The sequence below is a fragment of the Saccopteryx leptura genome, chromosome 2, assembly GCF_036850995.1.
Source record: "Saccopteryx leptura isolate mSacLep1 chromosome 2, mSacLep1_pri_phased_curated, whole genome shotgun sequence".
In the NCBI taxonomy this organism is placed as follows: Eukaryota; Metazoa; Chordata; class Mammalia; order Chiroptera; family Emballonuridae; genus Saccopteryx; species Saccopteryx leptura.
In genome coordinates this window covers 181,548,075-181,573,117 of record NC_089504.1, presented here as the reverse complement: position 1 = coordinate 181,573,117, position 25,043 = coordinate 181,548,075, and the positions used below count along the sequence as shown (strand labels likewise).

The 25,043-nt window shown below is 48.6% G+C and overlaps 1 protein-coding gene and 1 non-coding gene across 6 annotated transcripts in view; both read left to right on the top strand.

Moving 5' to 3' along the window:
• Window positions 1–269: 269 nt before the first annotated feature.
• SLC6A12 (solute carrier family 6 member 12) overlaps window positions 270–25,043 on the top strand; it is a 29,611-nt gene continuing 4,837 nt past the window's right edge. Inside the window, exons 1-12 of one of the 5 annotated variants that reach the window (XM_066369544.1) lie at window positions 270–304; window positions 2,569–2,657; window positions 4,640–4,878; window positions 10,304–10,438; window positions 16,830–16,970; window positions 17,268–17,355; window positions 18,258–18,390; window positions 19,694–19,828; window positions 22,573–22,676; window positions 23,022–23,146; window positions 23,663–23,775; window positions 24,314–24,451. In XM_066369544.1, coding sequence (XP_066225641.1) covers window positions 4,665–4,878; window positions 10,304–10,438; window positions 16,830–16,970; window positions 17,268–17,355; window positions 18,258–18,390; window positions 19,694–19,828; window positions 22,573–22,676; window positions 23,022–23,146; window positions 23,663–23,775; window positions 24,314–24,451 — 1,326 coding nt within the window. In that variant the 5' untranslated portion in view covers window positions 270–304; window positions 2,569–2,657; window positions 4,640–4,664. Of the gene's footprint in view, window positions 305–545; window positions 803–1,002; window positions 1,381–1,404; window positions 1,443–1,552; window positions 1,711–2,568; window positions 2,658–4,639; window positions 4,879–10,303; window positions 10,439–16,829; window positions 16,971–17,267; window positions 17,356–18,257; window positions 18,391–19,693; window positions 19,829–22,572; window positions 22,677–23,021; window positions 23,147–23,662; window positions 23,776–24,313; window positions 24,452–25,043 lie in introns of those variants that run through there. The other 4 variants (XM_066369539.1, XM_066369541.1, XM_066369543.1 and 1 more) reach the window with 4 other exon arrangements.
• On the top strand, window positions 12,706–12,781 carry TRNAV-AAC (transfer RNA valine (anticodon AAC)). Its single transcript has one exon. It is a non-coding gene; the product is annotated as a tRNA-Val (tRNA).

Here is a 25,043-nt window from a genome sequence, read left to right as displayed (position 1 = left end):
TGGGTTCCTTGAGGTGTACTCTGGGCACTTTCTCTAGGAAAATCCCAAGGAGGAGACTGGTTGTGGAGGTCCAGAGCCTGCCTTGAAACCACAGAGGGCAGGTACTTGGTGGAAAAGTCCAGCGTGTGATTCACCCTCCTCCCGCACTCTGTCACTGAGGACAGCTCTCCTTCTGAGGTTCTCAGTTTCCAGCCCGAGAGTTGGTGGCTCCATCCTCCTGCTCTGGTGAGAGAGGGCTGTCCTCTCCTGTCTGTCCCCATCTCATCCCGTGGAAGGAGCCAGTTCTGGCACCCAGAGGGGCAAGGTGAGAAGGGGGACAGGGAAAGGGCAAGGAGAAAAGAGGGGAGATAAGGTCAGGCAGGAGTCTCCGAGCCCCGCTTGGAGGGGTCCTTTTGGGACAGTGCCACTAGGAGGGCAGGAGGGGCTACAGAGGGAGGGAGTGGGGGTGGGGAACTGGGGATAGAGGACTTGACTTACTGAGGTTAGATGTTGTAATCCTGGTTCACAAACTTTTGACCTCAATCCCTCCTGCTGCTTGTGGTGTTTCTCTGCCTCTTCACTTCCCAGTACACTCATACACATACACACTCACACACACCAGTCGCTTTCCATCCAGGAGCCCCCGAACAACGGCTTGGATGGGATTCTGAGCTGAGAGAACAGGATAAGGAGTAGGGGTGGAGGACAGTTTTCCTTTCAGGTCCTGTGTCTCTGAGCATTCCTGTAGTGGCTTCCCTGGGGCTGTCTTGGGGACCCAAGGCATGGCGTTGAGCTGACCGCAGGAACCGGACTGGGGGCTAAGGTGAGCAGGAGGTGGAGGGCTGGATCTGTTCTTCCTGTCCTGGGAGGGTCATCGGAGGGGCTGGGGTGTGAGGCCCCAGAGGCAAGACTTGGAGTGTGTGTGTCTGTGGTGCAGTGCACTGGAGCCAGGGCAAAGTCTGATGTCCCGGAGCCCTAGGACAAGGGGTGTCCCGGCTCCCCCTCACCGTTCACAGCATCCGCATGCTCAAGTGGAAGCCTGGGGAGCAGGAAAGCCACAGGGAGTGGGTGAAAGAGGGTGATCAGCTGACTGAGAAGGAGAGGGCAGCAGACAGTGACCAGCTGTGTGGGAGGAAGAGCAGACAGGAGAAAGCTCGGCCATTCCTGAAGGCCCATGGTCTGCAATTACTGCAGTTAGTGACTGCAAGTGAGGGGTCCCTGCCCTTCCCCTACCAGCAGAGCAGAAGCAAGCAGCCTGGCTCAGGGAAGGCATGGGCATACTGGTGCCTGAACGGGGTACCGAGGGGCTGACGGAAGGCACAGGTGGCCACCAGCCAAGCCAGGCAGCCCCCAGGGTATGAAGGACGAGATGGGAGCCAGATTTTGGTGCCATGCACACAGGTATGTGTGTGCAAAAGGACGTGACGGGATTGGCACCAGTGTGTGTATGGAAACAGAAACTGGTATGTGGATGTGGGTGTGGGCTGGAGCAGGAGCTGGGGTGTCCTGTGCTGGCCTGAGATATCGGCTGAGCCGAGGCCCCAGCAGTCTGTGGGGAGTAGCATTTCTGCACTTGTCTGCTGCTGGGCTAGACCCCGGCCAGCACTCCGGCCACATGCCTGCCTCCTACAAAAGTTTATTTGGAGCTTGCTAGCCTCTTGATTATTTCCTTGATGGGCAGCACTCAGCCTAGGGTGGCTGTTGGTGTCTTTGTTTCTAGAAGGCACTGAGGTATGGTGAGGTCCGATGCATGCCCCTGGGACCCTGCCCCACCTTAGCAGAGGAGGTGGGCAGCCTGGGGAATTGGGACTGGAAAGGTAACAGCGCTAGGGGGGGTTCTCGGGAGGGGGAGATCTGTGGAAGTCATCTTGATTGTGGATAACACTGTTGTTTATTCCTAGCAAACAGGCTGCTCTGGAAGGCACAATGGGGGCAGGGTGAGGGTGGCAGGAGGGTCCTTGTGGCTAAAAGTAACCCAAAAAGGAGAGCTTATTTTTATGCCTAACATCTTCCTGGACATTTCTTCCCTGAGTCTAACTTGGATCCCGCTTGCTACAATTTAAGCCTGCTCTCCCTGCCCCCACTTACCATGGCCCCAGGCCACCTTTCCTTTTCACATGCCCTTGCTTTCATTCTGTTGTTCCAGTTTTTCATTCTTAAGCCTAAGTCCTTCCAATAACCTTTTAAACATATATATATATATGCCACATTAGTATCAGTTCATCAGTTCATGTTCTCGTCTCTCTCCATCACATCTGTGATGCAACTCAAATCCTGTGCCCAAACTGGGCTCTGAGGCTGCTTCTTGATCCCAAACTCTCCTCTAGTTCTGCCTTCATTTATTCTGTTTCCCTACCTCCAACCGTTGAGGGCAGCTTGGTCCTGAAATAGCTGTTCTTGGGCTTGGAACAGTAAGGCTTGCCCCCTGACCATTGCCTTGGCGACTCTTGTGCTTGGGCTCACCCTGAGCTGAGCTACTCTATGGCTTGGCAATCAAAGGCAATAATCTCTCCTTGTCTTTTATGGATCTGATTTTTATCCCCTGCCCTCCCTACACCCTTGTTGAGCAGGAGCTGTTCTCTCTTCCAGGGAGACTTAAAGCCCAGAGAGGAGGTGTGATTTGTCTAAGGTCACCCAGCAAATTAGAGACTCAGCTTCACCACTTACTGTATTGGTAAGTTTATTCAAACCATTCCCCCCCAAAAAACCAAAAACATCTTTTACTGAGCATCTGCTAGATGTCAGGTCTTGTTCTCAATTTCTTTGAGCATTTCCTCATTTATAAAATGGAGTTAATAGTAATACCTACTAAAAAGATTTTTATGAAGATAAAATTTAATAATGTATATAAAGATGTGCATGTTTTTAGGAAAGTGTTTACTCAAATGTTAATTTTGGTTACTATTATCAGCTAGATCTGGACTAGAACTTGGGTTTCTGTCTGGTGCTATTTTCATCAATGTTTTTTAGTTTATTCATTCATTTATCCTTCCACTCATTTGTTTGATAATGACTCAGGGGCTACTCCTCGGAGTGCCCAGCCCCAGTTCTATAGCAGCGTCCACAGTTAATTTAGGTGTGACCAACTTTTCCCCTGGAGCTAAAGAACCCTATTCTTTCAACCTGAGGTTCTGGTTCTCAAGGCCCCTGAGGTCTTCTGCTTACTCTGAACCTGGGGCTGTTCCCTTCTTCTACTCTTCTTCCATTATAGCAGAGGCTGAGGGCTTCTGATTTCCACCGGGGGCCCCTCTCCCCATCTTCCCTCCTGGGCTGAGCTTGTACTAGCAGCCTCTGAGTAGGTGCCAATATCGGAATTTCACCCTGACATGCTTTGCCATTCCTGGGATTACCTGCCACCTTCAAGTCACCTTCAAAAATTTCCATAACCTCAAATGGCTCCTGCCACACCTTTCTCACCAACTTGGGCTTGGGCTGTTGCCTGGGTTAAAAGGACCAACAAATAAACACAGACTCTTCTTTTAATAAAAAGGGTCCCTTGTGTTTCTCTAGAGGCCTGGAGGAGCATGCAACAGTTGGTGACTCCGAGTCACTGTGTGCCCCAACACCTTCCTTCGCAGGCGAGGGCTGTGGGTGGGTTCTTCCCTCTGCAGCCTGGGTACCTCCTCCTGGCAGCTGACTAGAAACAGAAGCAGAAGAAGTAGTCTCAGGGACATTGTGGGGTGAGGGGGACAGGGGAAGGCAAGCAGTGATGTTTCAATATAACACCAGGGTACAGCCATCTGTTTTGTGGCAGTTGACAAACAGACAGCGGGAGGGCAAAGTAAAACTGAGTGGCCCACGTCATTTTCCTGGAAGTCCAGGAAGCTTTGGGCTGTTTGAGGGGCCAGGAGTAGGGAAAGGCAGAGACCTGCCACAATGTCAGCTCTTCTGGGTCTCCCTTGAAGGGCCCGCATTGATGTGGGAAGATCATGGCCCAGGCGAGAATTGCTCTGGTAACCCTTTCTATTACCAGGGCTCCACTGTAGTTCTCAGGACAGAGGAACAGGGTTCCCGTGAAGACCTAGACTGGCCCTGGCACCAATCCTAGTCCTCACCTAGCCTTGTTCAGACGCCCCACCTTCCCCTTGCCTCCCAATCAGATGTCTCGAGCTAACTGGCTCCCATGTTTACCCTGAGTTGGTCGATCATCCTGGCACAGAGATGAGCACAGAGCTGGCCGGGGGAGGACCACGCAGTCACCGGGCCACACCTGCCCTTTGACCTCCTCTCGTCCCTGACAGCCTTTGATCCTTCAGGCCTGGAAGCTGGAGGCTGAGGAACTGGGACAGACAGGTGGCTGGCTATAAAGATCAAAAGGGACTTGGAATAAAAGCCCCCAAGCCTGGGTTTTAATATAGTCCTAAATGGTTTTAGGCAAGTCACTTCATCTCTCCGGGCCTGGATTTTCCCATCTGCAAGATGAGCAAGCTAAGATTTGGCCCTTATTTGCTCTCCGAGTCATGAGAGCAAAGTACAACTTTAAGTGTAAATGTCATTGAGAGCTTCAGAAAATAACTCACTATTAAAGCAATATTCCAACAATAATGAAAGGTTGGGATGGAGAAAGTGGGGATAGTGGGTAGGTGTTGGGGTACACCACTCATCCCTGTACCTCCCATCGGTCTGTGCCTCTCACCGTCCTGCCTTGCTCCCAGCTCAGCAGTCCCCGGATCCACTACGACGCTATGGAGAGAAAAGTGGCAGTCCATGAAGATGGGCCTCCTGTAGTCTCTTGGGTCCCTGAGGAGGGAGAGAAGTTGGATCAGGAAGGCGAGGACCAGGTGAAGGATCGGGGCCAATGGACCAACAAGATGGAGTTTGTGCTGTCAGTGGCCGGGGAGATCATTGGGCTGGGCAATGTCTGGAGGTTTCCCTATCTCTGCTACAAAAATGGAGGTGGTGAGTTCATTTTGAGGTAGGCGTGGTGGGGAGAGCTGTGCCCTGATAGCCAGGTGGTGCCTACGTGGGTGCCTCCTGCCTGGGCATTGTGGTAAAACGGAAGGAGGCTGGAATGGAGTTGGAGGACTTGAGCTCGAGTTCTAGCTCCACCACTGGCCTTAGGGTCCCCTTCTGTGAAATGGCAATGATACCCCAGAGGACTACAGTGAAGATTAAATGAGGCAACAGCAGGGCATGGGAATTGGAATTTTTAATAAGCTCCTTCATTGCTCTGTATAAATGTCAGTTGTTGACAGGATTCATTCATTTATTCAATTAACACTACTGTGGGCGCAGCATGTGCCAGACACTGTTCTAGACACAAAACAGAACATGTTCCACATGTTGTATTCTAGCGAAGGGTGGCAGATTACAGACAAATAAGCAAAACAGGTGCTATGTCACGTGGTGATGAGTGAAGTGGTGAGAAGCAAAGCCAGGAAGAGGAACAGGGGATGCTGGGTCATGGGGAGCAGGCAGAGGGTTTGTAACGTAAAATAAGGGCCAGGAAAGGTTTCACTGAGGAGGTGACATCTGAGTAAGGAAGGAGGTAACAGAATGACTGTTATGGATGAGTACTAGGTGAAGGACATTCCAAACAGGGAAGAGTGGCATAGACCTTGTAGGATCTGCTCAGTGAGATGAGAACCCCCGAGGAATTTTGATCAGAGAAAAGATACTATCTTGTCTAGCTATGACTTTTTAATTAAAGAAACACACTTTTATTATTTTTCAGCACTACTAGTAAAAATGAGATGCAGCATGGTAGGGAGGGGCCAGAATAATCTTTTTAAGTGTACAATGAAAAGGCTTTTAGTGTATTCACAGAGCTGTGCAACCATCGCCACCACTGATTTCAGGACATTTTCATCATCCTCCCCAAAAGTGCCATCATGTTAACCATAGCTGTCATTCTCTTTCCCCACCAGCCCTTGCCAACTGCTAACCTACTTTCTGTGGCCATGGAATTGCCTATTTGGAATGTTTCATATTTCTACAAATTTATTTGTAACTGGCAAGATCCATTCTTGCCTTTTGAAATGCCTGCATTCTTCTTGCAGAAATAATATATATTTATACTGAACATTAGAAACATTCCAGAAGGTTAAAAAACAATTCCCATTTAAAGATAACTGTTGTTTAGAAAATCCTTCTAAACACTATTTATATTTACTTGACAAGTTATTACTGTGTCTCTACCATGTATCTTGTTCTGTGTTTTAAAACTTAGAGTTATTATTACACACTGCTTGAACCAATGACTCCATAAAAATAGAAGTGGGATTTCCTGGGCATGTCTGGGCTTTGGAGCCAAGACTGGGAGTGGGGGACTAATGCTGACCCAGAGATGAGGGGAAGCAGGGAGATGGGATTGGGGTGGTGACTTACTTCTTTGTCCCAGGCCACAGTCTCATGGAGATATAGGATGTCAGAGTCAGAACTAAATATGATCTAGGCTGAGCCCTCATTCCATAGATGAGGACACGGAGGGTCACAGTTTATCGATTTTCCCAGAACCACAGAGCTGGACAGTAGCAGTGCGCCCCAAATGCCAGGCTTATTGGTCCCACATCACCACATGCATCTGGCCCTGTCATTTGAAAAGAAGGGAGGATGCAGGCCCAGGTGTCTGTGTCTACGCTGCCTCTCCTGCTTGGTGGCTGCAGCTAGGGCTGTGACCTCTGTGCTGGCTGTGGGGCTAGGTGGAGAGACAAGCTCCTGGGACAGCATGCAGTGACACTGGGCTGAGCCTGTCATCTGGGAAATGGAAGGACCAGACAAATTCACTGTATGCATCTCTGTCACCTGTGTTCTCAGCACTGTCCCAACCTAACTACTTGGGAAAGAGATATTTCCTTCATCATTAACACGAGAGGCTAAGTGAGCTCGGGGGTCTCCATCTGGGACCACTGGCCTTTGGGGCTCTAGAGAGGTAGTAATGAAGGTCCAGGGATTCATTTTCTTCTCTAGATAACTTAATAGATGTGGGAATACAACTTCACAAACTGACTCAAATGTTATTTTTGCTTTAGGCTAGAATTATACTAACTCACTGTGGTAATATAGCTCATCTCAAGCTGACCATAGCCTTGATGAGCAGTTAAAAACAGTTTTTACTAATCTATTAATTAAAAATTAATTATTAATAATGAATTAAAATTGTCAATTAACTAATTATCAATTAGTGATTTAATACATAGCTTTGTAGAGAAAAAATCTTTCAAAAAGGATGAGAAAATAATAAAGTTATTGGTCTAATGATGTCTTTGGTTATGACAAAGCAGGGAGTCACCAAAGTAGATTGATCTCAAGAAACTATTCCAAAAGAGAGTTTTATGAAATTCTGAGTTTCTTGACTGTCAGTGGTTCAGGAGACAGTGCTGTGCAGAGGTAGGGGGCATACGTTGGCACAGGGCGGGGCAGGGTGGAGAGTTTATACAGGCCCCTGGTCACCCTGTGTGCACAGATCCCTGTGGGCATCACAGACTGCCTGTGCCATGGCCTGGGCAGGTGCCAAGGAAACTGTGAGCCAGGCTCAGCTCCCAAAGCAAGGGTTCTGAGAAGCTCACTGGAGGGAGGGCATTTGCAGTGATCACGTGTTGGGAATCCAGGGAGAAAGCCAAGGATGGAGGACACCCCTATAGTCTAACCATACTCAACCTTCTCTCACTGACCCCAAACGCCCAGGCCTATTGCTGCTCCCTGTGGGTGGAATCAACCTGAGGCAGGCCCAACTCCAGGCCTCCTGAGGTCACCGCATTCTGTGTGAGACAGAATTCTGCATTTCAGGGATAGAACTGAAGCCATTTCCTTTACTAGAGGGGAAGGATCACCACACAGCCAGTGGGAAGGAGTTTTGAGGTCATGTGCCTCCACAGTCTTCCTATAAAATGCCCTCTGAGGAGTCCCATGACCACATCCCTTCTCCTGAGCACTGCCTCCAGCCGGGTCCCTCTAACCATTTGAGCCACAGAACCAGACAGTCAGTGGTGTTGATTAGCCCGCTGTTTACTGAGGTTCTAGTGTGACTCCGGATGAAAAGGCAAATACGCTGTTAAAAAGGACCTCAGGACTTGGGGGAGGGTTCCTGGCTGGCCATGGCTCCCTAGGGTCTAGAAGACTCACAAATCCTTCTTGCATGTTGTGGTTGGGAATGTAGATTGGTACACAAGTTTTGAAGGGCAATTAGGAAATGCACGTCAAAGATCTTAACAATGTTCATACTGGAAGGTGGAAAGAGCCCAAATGTTTGTCCATGGATAAATGGATAAAAATATGTGGTCTATATATACATGGGAACATTATTCAGTCTGAAATAGGAAGGACTCTCTGACACAAGCTACAACATGGTTGAATCTTGAAGACATTATGCTAAGTGAACTCTTCAGTCTCAAAAGGATAAGTACTGTATTATTCCTTTCGTGTGAGGTGCCTAGAATAGGCAAATTCAGAGAGAGAAAAAATAGTGGTTACCAGGGGCTGGGGAGAGAGAGAATGCGGGGGGAGGGTTAGTGTTTGATGGATACAAAGTTTCAGTTTAGGAAGATGAGAAAGTTCTGGAGATGGATAGCAGTGATGGTTGTACAATAGTGTGAATGTACTTAAGTATGCCACTGAAGTGTATACTTAAAAATGATTGAAATGGTAAAATTTATATAACAAATTTTACCACAAAAAAAGGCAAAAAGAAAAAAACGTATGCTGCCTGACCCACCAATGCTTGTACTGGAAATTTATACTGAAGAGCAAATTAGCAAGTGCACAAGGATGTGGACGATGGCCTGCATCACGACAGCTTTCTCAGGAAACAACAGAAAAGGCCAAAGGAGGCGCTAGCCAAATAAACTAGGACAGATGCCTAAGGTGGACTACTGTGCCGCTAGAAAAAGGGTGACATAGCGATGTATTTATTGATATCAAAAGAAGTTCATAATATACATTTTATTTTTTTTTAATCTCCAGGGACAGAGAGAGAGTCAGAGAGAGGGATAGACAGGGACAGACAGATAGAAACGCAGAGAGATGAGAAGCATCAATCATCAGTTTTTCGTTGCAACACCTTAGTTGTTCATTGATTGCTTTCTCATATGTGCCTTGACCGCGGGCCTTCAGCAGACCGAGTAACCCCTTGCTCGAGCCAGCGACCTTGGGTCCAAGCTGGTGAGCATTTTGCTCAAGCCCGATGAGCCCGAGCTCAAGCTGGTGACCTTGGGGTCTCGAACCTGGTTCCTTCTGCATCCCAGTCCGACGCTCTATCCACTGCGCCACTGCCTGGTCAGGCCATAATATACATTTTAAAATGGTTCTCAAGAAATACATAGTAGGTTCTCATTTTTTCCAAAAAAGAAATACATATGTCTGTGTGCTTATAAGAAATTGGAAGGATGTGTAATGCTTTTTCCTTTCTCTTTGTACTTTCTATTTTTTTTACAAAACAATATGGATTACTTGAGAGACATTATAACGTAGTAGTTAAGAGCACAGACTCAAGATCAGGCACTTGGATTTGTGCCTCAGTTTCCTCATCTGTGTCTCAGTTTTTTTGAATCTTTAAAGTGGCCTCAGTTTCCTCATCTGTATAATGGACACACCAGCAGTACCTACCGCACTGGAGATTGTTGTGTGAGGACTTAGTTGTGTGAGGTAAAATGTTTAGAACCGTGTCTGACACACAATAAGCAACAGATAAGTGCTAAGTGTTATTATTGTGTGATAATCATCCATCCATGGGTATATTTCGGAGGTTAGGTGTATATATATGTCTTTGTGACTGAAGAGGGTACTGTGGGCTTAGGGGTGCCAAGAATTTCATCTGTATGTAATTTGCTGGGTGTCTTTTAGGCCCTGCCTCCTGTCAGGGCTGTGGGTCAGTGCCTGATCACCGGCTGGCTGACACCACAGCCCCAGCAGCTGGGCTGAGCGGAGGAAAGGCCTTCTCTGCTGACAGCCCAGTTCAGATCAGGGCCTGGTAGAGGGGGAAAAATCCCTTTGAAAATTATTAGAGGGAAAATAATATTTCCAAGGTGTTTTTGTTTGTTTTTCTCTAAAATGTAACAAACTTGATAATTTAATAAGCATATCAAATTATACAGAACACACGTTTTTGTTCCAAAAATAATAAATTGACTAAATTTTTGAAGCACACTGAGCAAATAAATAGCACATACATTAGGATTTCCACTGAAATTTTCTTCAAAGATCTTTCTTGTCCCAAGGAAGGTTCAGACTGGAAAAGTTCTGCCTGTCCCTGGGCACAGACAGGAGGAGGCCACTTGTGCCCCTGGGAGGGGTGAGGAGGGAGGTGAAGGACCTGGGGGCTAGAATACAGGTCTCTGGGAGAGGCTAAGGCTGAATGGCTCAGCTTCTTCCTCCCTCTCCTCTGTAGGAGCCTTCTTCATCCCCTACTTCATCTTCTTCTTCACCTGTGGCATCCCAGTGTTCTTCCTGGAGGTGGCATTGGGGCAGTACACCAGCCAAGGAAGTGTCACAGCTTGGAGGAAGATCTGCCCCCTTCTTCAGGGTGAGTGTTCTCCCTTGCTCGCCTCCAGGCAGGCCACCTCTGCCTCTGTCCCTCTGTTGACTCTCCCTTTCTATCTGCTCACTCCCCTGCCATTCATCCACTCTCATCCCGTGCTAAGTGCTGGAGGGGACACAGGAAATATAATCAGCTTTGAGCGGCCCTAAGCTCATAAATCCCGAGAAGGAAGGCACTCCTCAAGCAAGTCAATACAAAATCACAAATGAAAAATCAGGACCAGAGCCTTGCAAATGGGGGACCCTGAAGCTTCACCTTCACCAGCTTCATGGAGAATGTGTGCCTGCAGACATGGTGTGGTTCCAGACATGCCTCCAAAGCAGGGGTCGGGAACCTTTTTGGCTGAGAGAGCCATGAACGCCACCTAGTTTAAAATGTAATTCCGTGAGAGCCATACAACGACTTGTGTACATTACGCATTATCCAATAAAAATTTGGTGTTGTCCCAGTGGACAGCTGTGATTGGCTCCAGCCACCCGCAACCATGAACATGAGCGGTAGGAAATGAATGGATTGTAATACATGAGAACGTTTTATATGTTTAACGTTATTATTATTTTTATTAAAGATTTGTCTGCGAGCCAGATGCAGCCATCAAAAGACCACTAATTGGGGGGGGGGGTGAAGTGAGGGGCAAGGCTAGCCTGGTACCGATAGCTCTTGGGGCCTCCTTGAAGCCTCTGTAGGGGCAGCAGTGAGGGTCTGGGGCAAGGAGGAGATTGACCCACCCAGGTTTCTACTCCTGATTCTTAGTGCCAGGAGCATTATGCCTTCAGCCTGAGCATACAGCTACCGGTGATCTGCTCTGGCCCAGCAGTAGCCTAATTCCCACCCAGCTGGGTTCTATACCCAGGGCAAAGCAAGCTCATGGGTGGAACGCAGGGATGACTTTCGGGGGGGGGGGGGGCTAGGGGGGGCGCCATGGACACTGGCAAGCAAACCCAGCATTAGATGGGGAGTGGGGGAAGGCACTGCTGCTATTTCCTTATTTTCTCAATTGAAGGGACCTCAAGCAAGGCCTAGGGTCTCTGGGAGAGGCTCACTCAAGTTGCGTGCACCTATGTTGATGGGACGATCAGACCGCTTACTACCTTCCCTCTATCTGCCCGACTGCCCCCATGCCACGACCTCCCTCCAAGGGAACTTGTGCGCACGGGCGGGGCACCAAGAAAACACACCCCTCTGCTCCCACAGCCACCTCCTCTCCCCGCTTACACACAAGCCCGGACTCCTTCCCGCCTTCTCTCCACCCTGTGGTGGGCATGCCCCTTCCTAGCTCGGCGTCGGGCCAGGAGGTGGCTGGGGCCGCTGGGGCCGGCGGGCGGTGGGAGCACAGCGCGTCCCCGCCAGACAGTGGCTGCCTGTTCTGTGTGAGAGTGTCTGTGTGCTCTCAGCACCCCGCCCTGCGGATGCAGCTCTCCAGGGACCCCTTCGCCACCTCCCCTCCGGAGACTCAACCCAAAGCTGCCCCCTCTCCCTGTCCGCTCCCCAACGACAACAACCTGAATGCTTCGCAGAGACCCCACGTAGGAATGCTTCCTGTCCCCTGCGGAGTTTACCAGCTCCGTGGGAACAGACAGGCTGGGCCGCTCGCCTGGCATTGGGGGTGGGGGGTGGGGGTGGCATTGTTGGCAGTCGGCATTGATTATTCCACCAGCCCTAGAGCTGTCTGGTGTTCTCCAAACTTCATTAATTAGTTCTTGAGCTCGACTTCCTCTGGGACAGGAGGCAAGCGGACAAGCCGTTCCTCTGCGGGCCCGGCCCACTGCCGTTGCGGGGCGTTCACGCTAACAGCCGCCTTGGTGACTGGCTGCATGGCAGAGATCCCACTCTCGCAGTATGCAGGCAAGTGGGTGGGTGACTGCTCCTGCTCTTGCCCATTCCAGGAGACAGGCTGTCCACTGCTGCTGCGTGTTCAGACTAAAGTCGCTTTACCCTCTGCCTACACTTGACCCCTGGGGGTTGGGGTGGGGGTGAGGGAAACGACTCTCTTCCATACTGCTTTCTTTTGGTGTTGGCTCTTATTTTGAGACTGATGGTACCAGGTTTTCACTACTTGCTCTTGTGTTCTTTTCACCATTTTTTCATTTTACAGGAAATGTATGATTGTAATAAAAAAATAAAAACTAGAAAATGAAGATAGGCAAAAAGAAAACGCTTTTTAGAAATGAGCTTAAATCCTTAAATCCTATCATGTAAAGCATTGCTTTTCAACCGATGTGCCACAAGAATTTTTAAAACATGCAATACCTGCTCTGGCCGGTTGGCTCAGCGGTAGAGTGTCGGCCTAACGTGCGGAGGACCCGGGTTCGATTCCCGGCCAGGGCACACAGGAGAAGCACCCATTTGCTTCTCTACCCCTCCGCCGCACCTTCCACTCTGTCTCTCTCTTCCCCTCCCGCAGCCAAGGCTCCACTGGAGTAAAGATGGTCCGGGCGCTGGGGATGGCTCTGTGGCCTCTGCCTCAGGCGCTAGAGTGGCTCTGGTCGCAACATGGCGACGCCCAGGATGGGCAGAGCATCGCCCCATGGTGGGCGTGCCAGGTGGATCTCGGTGGGGCACATGCGGGAGTCTGTCTGACTGTCTCTCCCTGTTTCCAGCTTCAGAAAAATGCAAAAAATAATAATAATAATAAAACATGCAATACCTGACGAGTCAGGGGCACTGACCTCTTTAACTTTAGATTGTCAAATAAAAAAAGGACAACACCCAGCACAATAATAGCAACTAGGTATGAATGAATCAAAATTATACCCATGTTGGGGGGTCAGATTAGCAAAAAATATATTTTTTGAGGTGCCACAGAATTTTACTTATTTACTTATTTATTTTTAAATCATTTTCATTTTTCAATTATAGTTGACGTAGTATGTAGTTTCAGTTATACAACACAATGATTAGACATTACATAACTAAGTGATCATCCCAATTAGTTTCATATCCATCTGACACCATACATAGTTATTAGAATATTGACTATATTCCCTGTGCTGTACTTTACATCCCTATAACTATTCGGTAACAGCCAATATGTACTTCCCAAACCCTTCACCTTTTTCATCCATCTTTCCAACTGCCCTCCCATCTGGCAATCATCAAAATGTCTTGTGTATCCATGAATCTGTTTCTGTCTGCTTGTTTCTTTTTGTTTTTTAGATTTAATTGTTGATAGATATATATTTATTGCCATTTTATTGCTCATATTTGAGATCTTTTTTTGTTGGTTTCTTTTTCTTAAAAAAAATTCTTTAACATTTCATATAATACTGGTTGGTGGTGATAAACTTCTTTAACTCTTTCTTGTTCTGTCCTTCAATTCTCAGTGACAGCTTTGCTGGGTAGAGTACTAACTAGGTCCTTGTTTTTCATCACTGAATATTTCTTGTTAATCCCTTCTGGCCTGCAAGGTTTATATTGAGAAATCAGCTGACACTCTAATCAGTCTAATGGGAGCTTCCTTATAGGTGAGCAACTGCTTTTCTCTTGCTGCTTTTAAGGTTCTCTCCCTCTTTCTCTTTAACCTTTTGAGTTTTAATTATGATATCTTTGTGTGGGCCTCTTTGGGTTCATCTTGTTTAGGACTTGCTGTGCCTCCTGGAGTTGTATGTCTATTTCCTTCACCAAATTTGGAAAGTTTCCCATCATTATTCTTTCAAACAGGTTTTCAATTTCTTGCTCTCTCTTTTCACCTTCTGGCAGCCCCACGATGCAATTGTTGGTACACTTGAGGCGCCCCTTTTTTCTAAACTTTGAATTTTATTAATTCTTTAAAAACTTGTTTATTGATTGATTTTAAAGAGAGGAAGGGAGATGGAGAAAGAGAGCAATAGAAACACTGTTCCTGTATGTGCCCTGACCGGGGATTGGACCGGCATCCTCTGCATTTTGGGATGATGCTCTAACGAACCAAGCCATCCTGCCAGGGCTGTTCCAAAGGCTCCTTACTATCCTCATGTTTTTGGATTCTTTTTTTTTGTTCTGATTGGGTGTTTTATGCTTCTTTATATTTGAAATCACTGGTTTGATTCTCGGCTTCATCTGTTTTACTGTTGATTTCCTGCAAATTATTCTTCATTTTAGTTAGTGTATCCTTCATTTCTTTTCTTTAAAAAAATTTTTAAATTATTTTTATTGATTGATTTTAGAGAAACAGAGAGGAGAAGAGAGAGAGAGAGAGAAGCATTCATTTGCTGTTCCATTTAGTTGTGCATTCACTGGTTGCTGCTCGGATGTGCCCTGACTGGATATTGATCCACAACCTTGGTGTTTCAGAACAATACTCTAACTAACTGGGCTAACTGGCCAAGGCCTTCATTTATTTTCTTTAATTTTGGTTTTTTTTTTTTTCTATTTCAATTATTTTCCCTCTGACAGGATACAAAACAAATACCCAGTTTGCTTGAGTTTTAAAAGGATAGTATCCTTCATTTCTGAGTGATCTTATTTATGCTGTTGAGGTTCTCACTAAGTTCATTGAGCATCCTTATAACCAATGTTTTGAACTTTGCATCTAGTAGGTTGCTTGTCTCCATTTAGTTTAGTTCTTTTTTCTGGAGTTTTGTTCTGTTCTTTCATTTGGGACATGTTTCTTTGTCTCCTCATTTTGGCTACTGCCTTGTGTTTGTTTCTATGTATTAAGTAGAGCTGCTACATCTCTGAGGCTTGGTGGAGTGGCCTAATGTAGTAGGTGTTCTGTAGGGTGAAGTGGCACAGCCTCCTTGATCACCCAAGCTGGGTACCCGAGGTGCACTTCCCCTCCCCTGAGTGGGCTGCGTATACCCTCCTGTTATAGTTGAGCCTCCATTGCTTTTGGCACCTCAATGGAAGGGATTTGGCCCCAGGCCAATCAGCTGCAACAGCTGGCTGTGACCATAAACCTCTGACCACTGGGAAGGATCAGGGTGCAGGGACCTACCCACAGAGCAGGGCTTACTTCAGTAGGGCTCTGGCATCCACTGAGTTCATCCCCTGAGTGCCACTTGAGGGGGTTGGGTGGTGATGCTTCAGTGCGGTCTGAAGCTGCCTAGTGGGTGTGCTGACTCTGGGGCCTCCCAGGGGGTGCAGGCCAAGTCAGCTGCTGCCTGTGTTCTGCCTGGGGACACCCGGGATGAGCTACAGAGTGATCTGCAGATGGCTGCTAGTTGTGCTGCACTTGGAGGTGACCAGGAGAGGCCAAGCTGTGAACCAAGGCCTGCTGCTGCTAGTGCCAAGACTGGGGCCACTTAGGAGAGGTATGGGGCACACTGAGGCCAGACAGTGCTTGTTTGAGAGACTTTAGGAAAATCTAAAGCATGAGCCAAGGCAGGCCGTTTGTGTGGAAAAGCCACTAGAAGCCGTTTGGGCGGGTCCAAAACAGTAGGGAGGACTTCAGGGCATCACCAGGGTGGGGCGAACAGTGTGAGCCAGGTTGGTGGAGTCTTGGATATGGCACCTGCCTGCCAGGTTTGTTGTGGGAGGGCTCAGAAAAGGAACAAGGTCCTCTGCCAGCACTTCTGTCTGGGAGAAAGATGCCCCTCCAGCTCTCATTCTGATGCCAGGTCATTCAGTTCCTCCCTGTATGTCTCTGGTGCTCTTCAAGCTGCTGCCCCAGCACTGGAGCTCAGAGCTAGTGAAGTAAGTCCGTGTGCAAGCCCTTTAAGAGAAGCTGCCTGGGACTCTAGCAGCCCTTCGTTTCCCTAAGCCTCAATCCCCACTGGTTTTTACATCCAGAAGTCAGGGGACTTCTCTTCCTCACACTGGAACCCTGGGATTGGGGGCCTGATGTGGGGCTAGGACCCCTCGCTCCTCAGGGGGGAACCTTTACAACAGAGATATTCTTCCTATTTTTATTCACCACAAGTAAGTGAAGGACCAGCCCATTCCGCTCTCCATCCCTCCTGCCAGTCTCAGTGAGGCTTCTCCTTTGAATCCCTGGTTGTAAGACTTCCGTTCAACCAGATTTCAGGCAGTTCTGAATGACAGTTGTTATGTAGTTTAGTTGTAATTTTGCTGTGGTCCTGCAGACTTGTAGTAATTAGTTTATATGTGCCATGAGATGAAAAAGGTTGAACACTGCTGACCTAGAGAGCCCCTTGTTAACTTTTGGATGATGGTCCTTCCAGAAATTTTCTTATGAAAAAAAAGATACACATTTAAATATATATTATTAAAATGGGAGAATACATAGGATAGTGTTCTCTAACCTGCTTTTCTTACTTAGAAAAATGGGCTGTAAATCTGTAAATGGCTTCTCAGGCCAATAAATAAACCCTGGTCATTCTCTTTGTGTAGCATCAAGTATCCTAATCACCAACGGCAGTTTCTAGGTGACTTTTTTGGGCTGACATTGATCTGTTGGATTCTCTTGTTGCTTCCCACCCCTCCCCCACTTCGGAAGGTATTGGTTTGGCATCTGTTGTCATCGAGACCTATTTGAACGTCTACTACATCATCATTCTCGCCTGGGCCCTCTTCTATCTGTTCAGCTCCTTTACCTCTGAGCTGCCCTGGACAACCTGCACCAACACCTGGAACACAGGTATCATCTTTTTAACCTCTGGGCTGTGGGCTCTCCCTAGGTGGCTGGATTGTGTTAGAGGTCGGCGGGCTGGAAGGAGAGCAGTGCGAGTCACGTGGGGAGGGGGCTGGTCCCATGAACCACCTGAGCAGCCAACTCCTGACACTCTGGAAGCAGGAACTTCACAGGAAGTTCTTGGGACCTGGAATGATGGCAACCACCAGGCTATCAGATGAGAGGGTCAGAGGTATCGGGTGTGAGGGCCTCTCTTCCCTTCTGCTCCCTAGCTAACACACTCCTCACCTTGTTCTACAACAGAGCACTGCATGGACTTTCTGAACTACTCAGGAGCCAGCACAGTGGAACCCTCAGAGAACTTCACCTCACCTGTCATGGAATTCTGGGAGTAGGTGCTGGGCCTGGTTGCCATCACCAAGGGACCTCGAGCAGAGGACATTTGGATATCTGAGTCCTGGGATTTGGGGTGCAAGTTTAAGGCTCTCTGTACATGTTATCTAGCACTTACCCCTGCCTCACACATCACTGAGAGATGAGGGGACACTCATATCTACCATAGTTGTTCACTTATGTCTCCCAAATCCACCTATGTTCACCCAGACTCACACATTTATCTGTGTCAGCCAGCATTCTCACACATGCCTCCCTACACATCTACCAAGACTCACACATCTACCCACACATGTCCACTAGTGTGCTGGAAACAGTCTGGACCAGCTTAGAAGAGCTGTTTGTGCACATCCCTTCCCAACTTCATGTTCAGTTATATTGGCCAAGGTGTGAACACTTACACCACAGAAATTAGCAAGCCCTACACCCACACATTTACCCTCCCACATGACCTGTGCCCTCACATGTCCACCTACACTCTCATACATTTCTATCATCCGCATACACATCTTTTGACACTAGCACACACTCAGTCCCTCCATTTGATACCCACATACTTGCTCATCGACTTGCACATATAAATATTTACTCTCCACATACTCATTCATACATTCTTCATCTCTCTTTCTCTTTCTCTCTCTCTCTACAACAGAGAGATATGGATGAGTTAGAAAGACAAAGATACCTATGGTATTACGTGATTTGGTCTTCTAACAGCCAAGGGCATACAGACAACAGGGGGGAGCATGGAGGGCCCTAAGGAAGTGGAGTGGGTGGGGGCAGGGGAAGCCTGGAATGTGAGATCTGTGGGGTTCAGCTCTAAGAATGAGGAGACCTAGTAACAGAGGCAAGTTGTCCCGTTAGCCTTTCACCTGGTTATTTATTTTTCCAACCCATTAGGAGACGTGTGCTGGGAATCACTGCAGGCATCCATGAGCTGGGGGCCCTGCGCTGGGAGCTGGCCCTCTGTCTCCTGCTTGCCTGGGTCATCTGCTACTTCTGCATCTGGAAGGGGGTCAAGACCACAGGCAAGGTGAGGTTTTCTGGCTCCTGGTAAGCACTCTATGGCGCCCAGAGTCTCCAGGGACACTCACAGCATCTCTCTGGAGAACTGAAGGGAAGCGTAGTTTAAGGGAGAGGCCTGGTGAGGTGAGAGGAAGGGAAGTTGTAGGAAGGCAGAGTTTAGTTCAATACCAGGAAAGGCTTTCTTTTTTCAATATGATTTTAAAAGACTTGTTTACACACGTAACTAAGAAACATAAAAATTATACAAGTCTCACTGTCAGAGCTAAGCACTCTACAAGCCATCAGCATGACAGCAAATTGGGTCTGTTCATCTTTCCTATCGACGTTTTGCTGTGTTGCCTTCTGGTTTCCTTTATGTGTATGTATGTGTGTCGCTGTATCTATTACATGTGTATATTACACAATCAGGATCAGACACTCTTACAACTTGCTTTTTTTGTATTTAACAACAAACATATCAAGGCAATGTTTAGCTCACCTGTCTTTGAGGTGGTGAGTTTCCAATCACTGAAGGGGTTAGAGCCAAGAACGGACAACAGGGCTTGTTGTGTGTACAGAGACAGCTCAGCTTTGATTATTAATTTCAACTCGGAGACGCTGAGGCTGATGCTTCATACTTTTTAAAGCCAGGAGCTGAACCCTCTGACTAGCCTGCTCCTGCAGCAACCCCCTTCCAGGGGTTGTTGAAATAACAACAAAAGTGATAGTAATGACAAAAGTAGCAATAGTGATACTAACAACAAGGTCAGTGCCACTACCTTGGGTAAAGGACTGAGCTGGGTCAGGGGCAGAATGGGTTCCCCCCTGAGTGTCTCCAGTATCACAGAACTCAGGCCGCTGCTGCGTCCCCAACCTTAAGCTTGGAAAACACAGTCTTAGTTTCCTCACAGATCACTGTACACATCTGCTCCCTTTACCCTTGGTGGAGGGAGGTCCACCTACCCCAGGGGACATGAGAAGAACAGCCAAAATAAGGGGTTCAGAGAGACCAGATTCTGGATTTAACAATAACCTTTGAAATGTTTTGGCTGGAAACCTGTACCCCTCTCTGCCCTTCCTCCTTCCCCCTTGCCCCATTGAAGTGTGTCTCACCCTCTGCAGGGGACCATGGCCCACTGGAATGTGGACAAAAAGGGGTGGAAAGCTTTGTGTGCCACCCTTCTCAGATGTCTCTCGGAAGGTGTTGAGCACTGTGCTGGCTTGGCTCGTGCCTCCTGGGGAAGGGTGACAGGAGAGCCACTGCAGACTCCCTGTCACCTGCTGGCTACTGTGACTGCACCAGGAGTGACTCTGACCTGCTTTCCCTCCAGGTGGTTTATTTCACAGCCACGTTTCCCTACCTGATGCTGATCATCCTGTTGGTGCGAGGCATCACGCTGCCCGGAGCCTATGAGGGCATCATCTATTACCTGAAGCCGGACTTGTCTCGCCTGAAGGACCCTCAGGTAGTAACTGTGCCGGGGGCTATTTCCCCAAATGTCTCTAACCCCAAACCATATCTGTACTTTTGAAAATCTTTGATTGCTTTCCCCTTGGTTTATAAAGACAATACATGTTCACTGGAGAAAAATTAATATGGAAAAAAGTTATGAAAAAGGAACTAAAAAGCCATCACTCAGCTACATCTCTGTTAGCATTTTAGTATAGTTCCTTCCAACATTTTTTCCTAGGTGTGTGTGTGTGTGTGTGTGTGTGTGTGTGTGTGTGTGTGTGTGTGTGTGTGATAACGTGGTTGTGATGATTAGATCATATATAGAAATATTTTTCACTTAAATCTTTATTATATGCGGCTTAAGTGTCTGTTTGTCGCCAGTAGCTTATTGGTTGCTTGCGTAACTGTACTAGCCAATGGGGTGAAATTGCCACGGCTGAACGCAAATTGAGCGGGTCAGGGGGAAGGTGAACATTTGTTTGCAATGGCAATCATCTGCTTTTGAAACAATTTAAGGCTGAATGCAAATTGAGCGTGTCAGGGGGAAGGTGAACATTTGTTTGCATTGGCAATCATCCGTTTTACATAAAAACTACGTCTTAACGTAATTTCTTTTAAGAACGCCTCCTAGAAAATACAGCACTGAAGAGGAGAGAAAAGGAGCTAAAGCTGCACAAAAACGGCTTTCTCAACAAAAAGAAACCACTGAGCAGAGAAAGACAAGGCTTGCTTCAGTCACAGAGCAAATGCGTCTTTCTCTGCAAAATGAGACTGATGAGCATAGAGAAACAAGGCTTGCCTCACACCTTTATTTATTGAGCTAGCCGTGGCTCTTAAGAAATGTACCGCCAGTGGTTTCCTTCATTGCACTCTACTTTAAGCAGTTAAGCAAGTAGAAGGGGGAAACCCCGTGGGGCACTAAGCAAAGGGGCGTCCTCGCCGCCTGCCCTGGGTAATTCAGTTTGAATTAGCAGACACCTTTGCACAAATCATTTTAATTACAATTTATAATATCTAGAACAGCAGTCATTTCGTATGACCGCCGGGCTTTCTAGTTATATTATAAGCACCCTGGCCGATTGGCTCAGTGGTAGAACGTTGGCCTGGCGTGTGGAAGTCCCGGGTTCAATTCCTGGCCAGAGCACACAGGAGAAGCACCCATCTGCTTCTCCACCCTTCTCCCTCTCCTTCCTCTCTATCTCTTCTCCTCCCGCAGCCAAGGCTCCACTGGAGCAAAGTTAGCCCAGGTGCTGAGGATGGGTCCGTGGCCTCTGCTTCAGGAGCTAGAAAGGCTCCATTGCAACGGAGCAATTCCCCAGATGGGCAGAGCATCACCCCCTAGTGGGCTTTCCCAGTGGATCCTGGTTGGGTGCATGTGGGAGTCTGTCTCTCTGCCTCTCTACTTCTCACTTCAGAAAAAAAAAAATTATAAGCATTTTCCATGTTATTAAATTCATTTGTAAATGCTATTTTTAACACATGGTATTTCCTTTATCCATCATCCATTCATTTCTTCATTCAACCACTATGTGCCGAGGCTCCACTGAGTGCTATAACTCCCAGGGAGCACTGCAGTGTCGGGCAGAGCAGGCACAAGAGCCCAGGCCCCACGCCTCTGAGCGCTCACGCCTGGGGCGGGGATCGTCATGTACTCAACTCTTCCCCTGCTCCTGGACATATAGGTCGTGTATTGTTTTTATGGTTGTGTGTATAGCCACAGCAAACACCTGTGTTTAACTCTTTGATCACATCTCTGATCATTATTTCCTGACAGTAGTTAGACATGGAATTATCAAGTCAAAGAGTGTGCACAACTTAAGGTTCTCAAACAGCACTGGCTTTAGAGCAATATGCACCTTCTCTGCCGGAACCTCCTTCCGCAGGACCCATGAGCAATTCAATTATAATTTATTTTAATCTTTAATAACTTGATAAGTTAAAATAGACTAGGGTGTTGATTTTTTTTTTTTTTTTACAGGGACAGAGAGAGTCAGAGAGAGGAATAGATAGGGACAGACAGATAGGAACGGAGAAAGATGAGAAGCATCAATCATTAGTTTTTTGTTGTGACACCTTCGTTGTTCATTGATTGCTTTCTCATATGTGCCTTGACCAAGGGCCTTCAGCAGACCGAGTGACCCCTTGCTTGAGCCAGCGACCTTGGGTCCAAGCTGGTGAGCTTTTGCTCAAACCAGATGAGCCCGCGCTCAAGCTGGCGACCTCGGGGTCTCGAACTTGGGTCCTTTGCATCTCAGTCCGATGCCCTATCCACTGCGCCACCACCTGGTCAGGCCAGGGTGTTGATTTAATTTTATTTTTTTACTATTGTGAGGTTGGACATTTCTCTACATATATTAATACAAAAAACCTGCTCTAGGACTTGTCTGAGCACATTCTTTGTCTCCATATCCCCCCATCTCCACCAAAGTCTTGGTGTTTTTTTCATTCTATTTTGATGGAGTGGCCCCTTCGCCCCAGCATGGCTGCCTAAAACACACTCTGCTTGTTGGGTGAGTGCAAGTGCCTCTTAGCTCCCCTGCAGAGGTCCTCACTTTCTCTGGATATAGCCACGGGGACAGACTCCACCTAAGAAATTCAAGTAACGTGCACTTATTTGGTGCTCCCTTAGTGCCCACGGAACCAAGTTAGAAATGGGCCGTGCTTGTGAGAGGAGGATGTGCTGAGGAAGAGCAGGGAACTGCGGGCGGGCCTGCTGGGCTCCGCTCTCCCTCACCACTTTCTCGGGGTCTCCTGTAGGTGTGGATGGACGCGGGCACCCAGATCTTCTTCTCCTTTGCCATCTGTCAGGGGTGCCTGACAGCCCTGGGCAGCTACAACAAGTACCACAACAACTGCTACAGGTAGGATGTGAGCTGTGCACCCTGGGGGACCCAGCCAGCTCATGTCTGTGGAGGGCGGTTCCTGGCTGTGGGCCTCCCTCCTCATCTTTCTTCTCAGGGAGTTACAGCTTGTGTGAAATTAACATTATGGGTTCAGGCTGAATTTCTTTTTCCCTTTTCTCTCTCCCTTTGTTCTCTCCTTCTGAAACCCCATCTTGGTCTTTTTCTTCCTGTTTCACTTTCCATTCATTTTTCCTTTTCTCTCTCCTCTTATGCTCTTTCTGCCTTCTGAGCTCTCTCTCGCCCTGTGATGGCTTGCTTTCTCCCTTTTCCTTCCTGTTTTGTCCCTACCCACCTGGCCCACAGGGACTGCATTGCCCTCTGCTTCCTGAACAGTGCCACCAGCTTTGTGGCTGGCTTTGTGGTCTTCTCCATCCTGGGCTTCATGTCCCAAGAGCAGGCGGTGCCCATCTCTGAAGTGGCTGAGTCAGGTAGGTGCCAAAATGCTGTGTGGGACCCCAGGGGAAGGAGGGTCAGAGAACACAGATACTCCTACAGAAAAGCAGGGGTCCTGTGGCCCTCTTAGTATTATTAGGGGCAGTGCTAGGCATAGAGCAGGGCCTCCACAACTGTGGGAAGGAGGGGAGAGGGGGACAGATGGGTAGATGGACCCACAGTTGTATGCATGGGTGGAGAACTGGTGGATGGATGAACCATGGTTCTGCTCCCCAGAACCTCGGAAGAGCAGAATAATGAATGGAATCACCCTGCCCTCTTGAACCACCCCTGCTACACACACACTCACTGACGTACACACAATGAGGTGCGCACAAACTCATATGCACAGGCACACTCATGGGCACACACACACTCATGTGCATCACACTCACATGTACTCATGCACGTACTCATGCACACATATGCACACACACAGTGCCTCTTGCAGGGGCCCTTCCCGAGGGACAGTAAGAGTCCTGGGCTCACCTGATTGTGCTGTGTGCTGGCAGGTCCAGGCCTGGCCTTCATCGCGTTCCCCAAGGCCGTGACTATGATGCCCTTATCCCAGCTGTGGTCTTGCCTTTTCTTCATCATGCTCATCTTCCTGGGGCTGGACAGCCAGGTTCGCTGCCCCAGCCCGGCCTGCCTCACCCTGCCCTGATGGCCGTCTCTCCCCTTCTTCATTTCCTGGCACCACCTTCCCTCTAGCTCCCTTTCTCCTGACCATACGGTCGGGGTTCTTTCCGCAGTCCAGGGCTTGTTCTTGGTGTTAGGTGGTTGGCCTCAGACCTTGAGACCCTGTTTGGTGAGGGTGCCACTTGCTTTGTTACCCCACACCTGGCCCTTCTTCAAACATGGGTGCACCTCCCAAGTGTCCCTCCAGCCTCCTCCCAGCTGCTTGGCTGAGGCTGCCCACCCTGCCCCATAGCCCTGGGGACAGGACACACATGCCCTCTCCAGCTCTCTCTGCTGGCACCCTCTGTTGTGAGTATGTGGTCAAAGGCACAGCTGGCCCCGTCCCAGCCACCCCCACGTTCTGGCCTTGCACCCTCCCTGGGCTCCTGCTCCTCAGCGAGGGGAGTGGGGAGTGGAGGTGGGGGGACTGCTGGGGAGGGCCAGGGGCAGGTGGCCCTCATCTCCACCTCCCTCCCGGCCCACAGTTTGTCTGTGTGGAGTGCTTGGTGACAGCCTCCATGGACATGTTCCCCAGGCAGCTCCGGAGGAGTGGGCGCAGAGAGCTCCTCATCCTTGCCATTGCTGTCACGTGCTACCTGATAGGGCTCCTCCTGGTCACTGAGGTGAGCAGGGGCAGTGGCCTGCAGGCTGGACTCCAGGGTGGGGGCGCCATGGGGGACACCACTGACCCTTCTCAGAGCCACGCTTTTCTCATCTGCTAAATAGGGGTGCTGTACCCTTACAGTGAGGTTGTATGGACCACACCGTGGAACCAGCCTGTGTTTGTTAACTCACTCTTGGTTTCAGGTGACAAAAAACATGCAGGCAGACTTAAGCAAAAAGGGGAATTGGGGTGGGGGGAGTCAATGAAATACTTTGTTTCGGTTATGATACATCCAGTTGCTCTAGCGACATGGTCAGAAATGCCCGCTTGTATCTCCTTGCTCCCCTTCCTCTAGTGACTTCATTCCTAGCCAGAGTGCCCTCCTGATGTTATAGAAGGTGTGCCTTCTACTACCCAGCCAGCCCTGGAGGACAGAGCACCCTTTCCTGAGAGTGTGGCTGGGGTCCAGCTATGACTCCTCTTCAGGCCTAGAACAGGAAGCAGAAGGCTAGGGGACACAGCAGTGTATGTCTGCCACAGTTCCCAGAGGCCATGCAGATGTTAGAATTGTCCTGATGTTAAGCGAGGAGCCAGAAGGCAGGGAGAGAGGT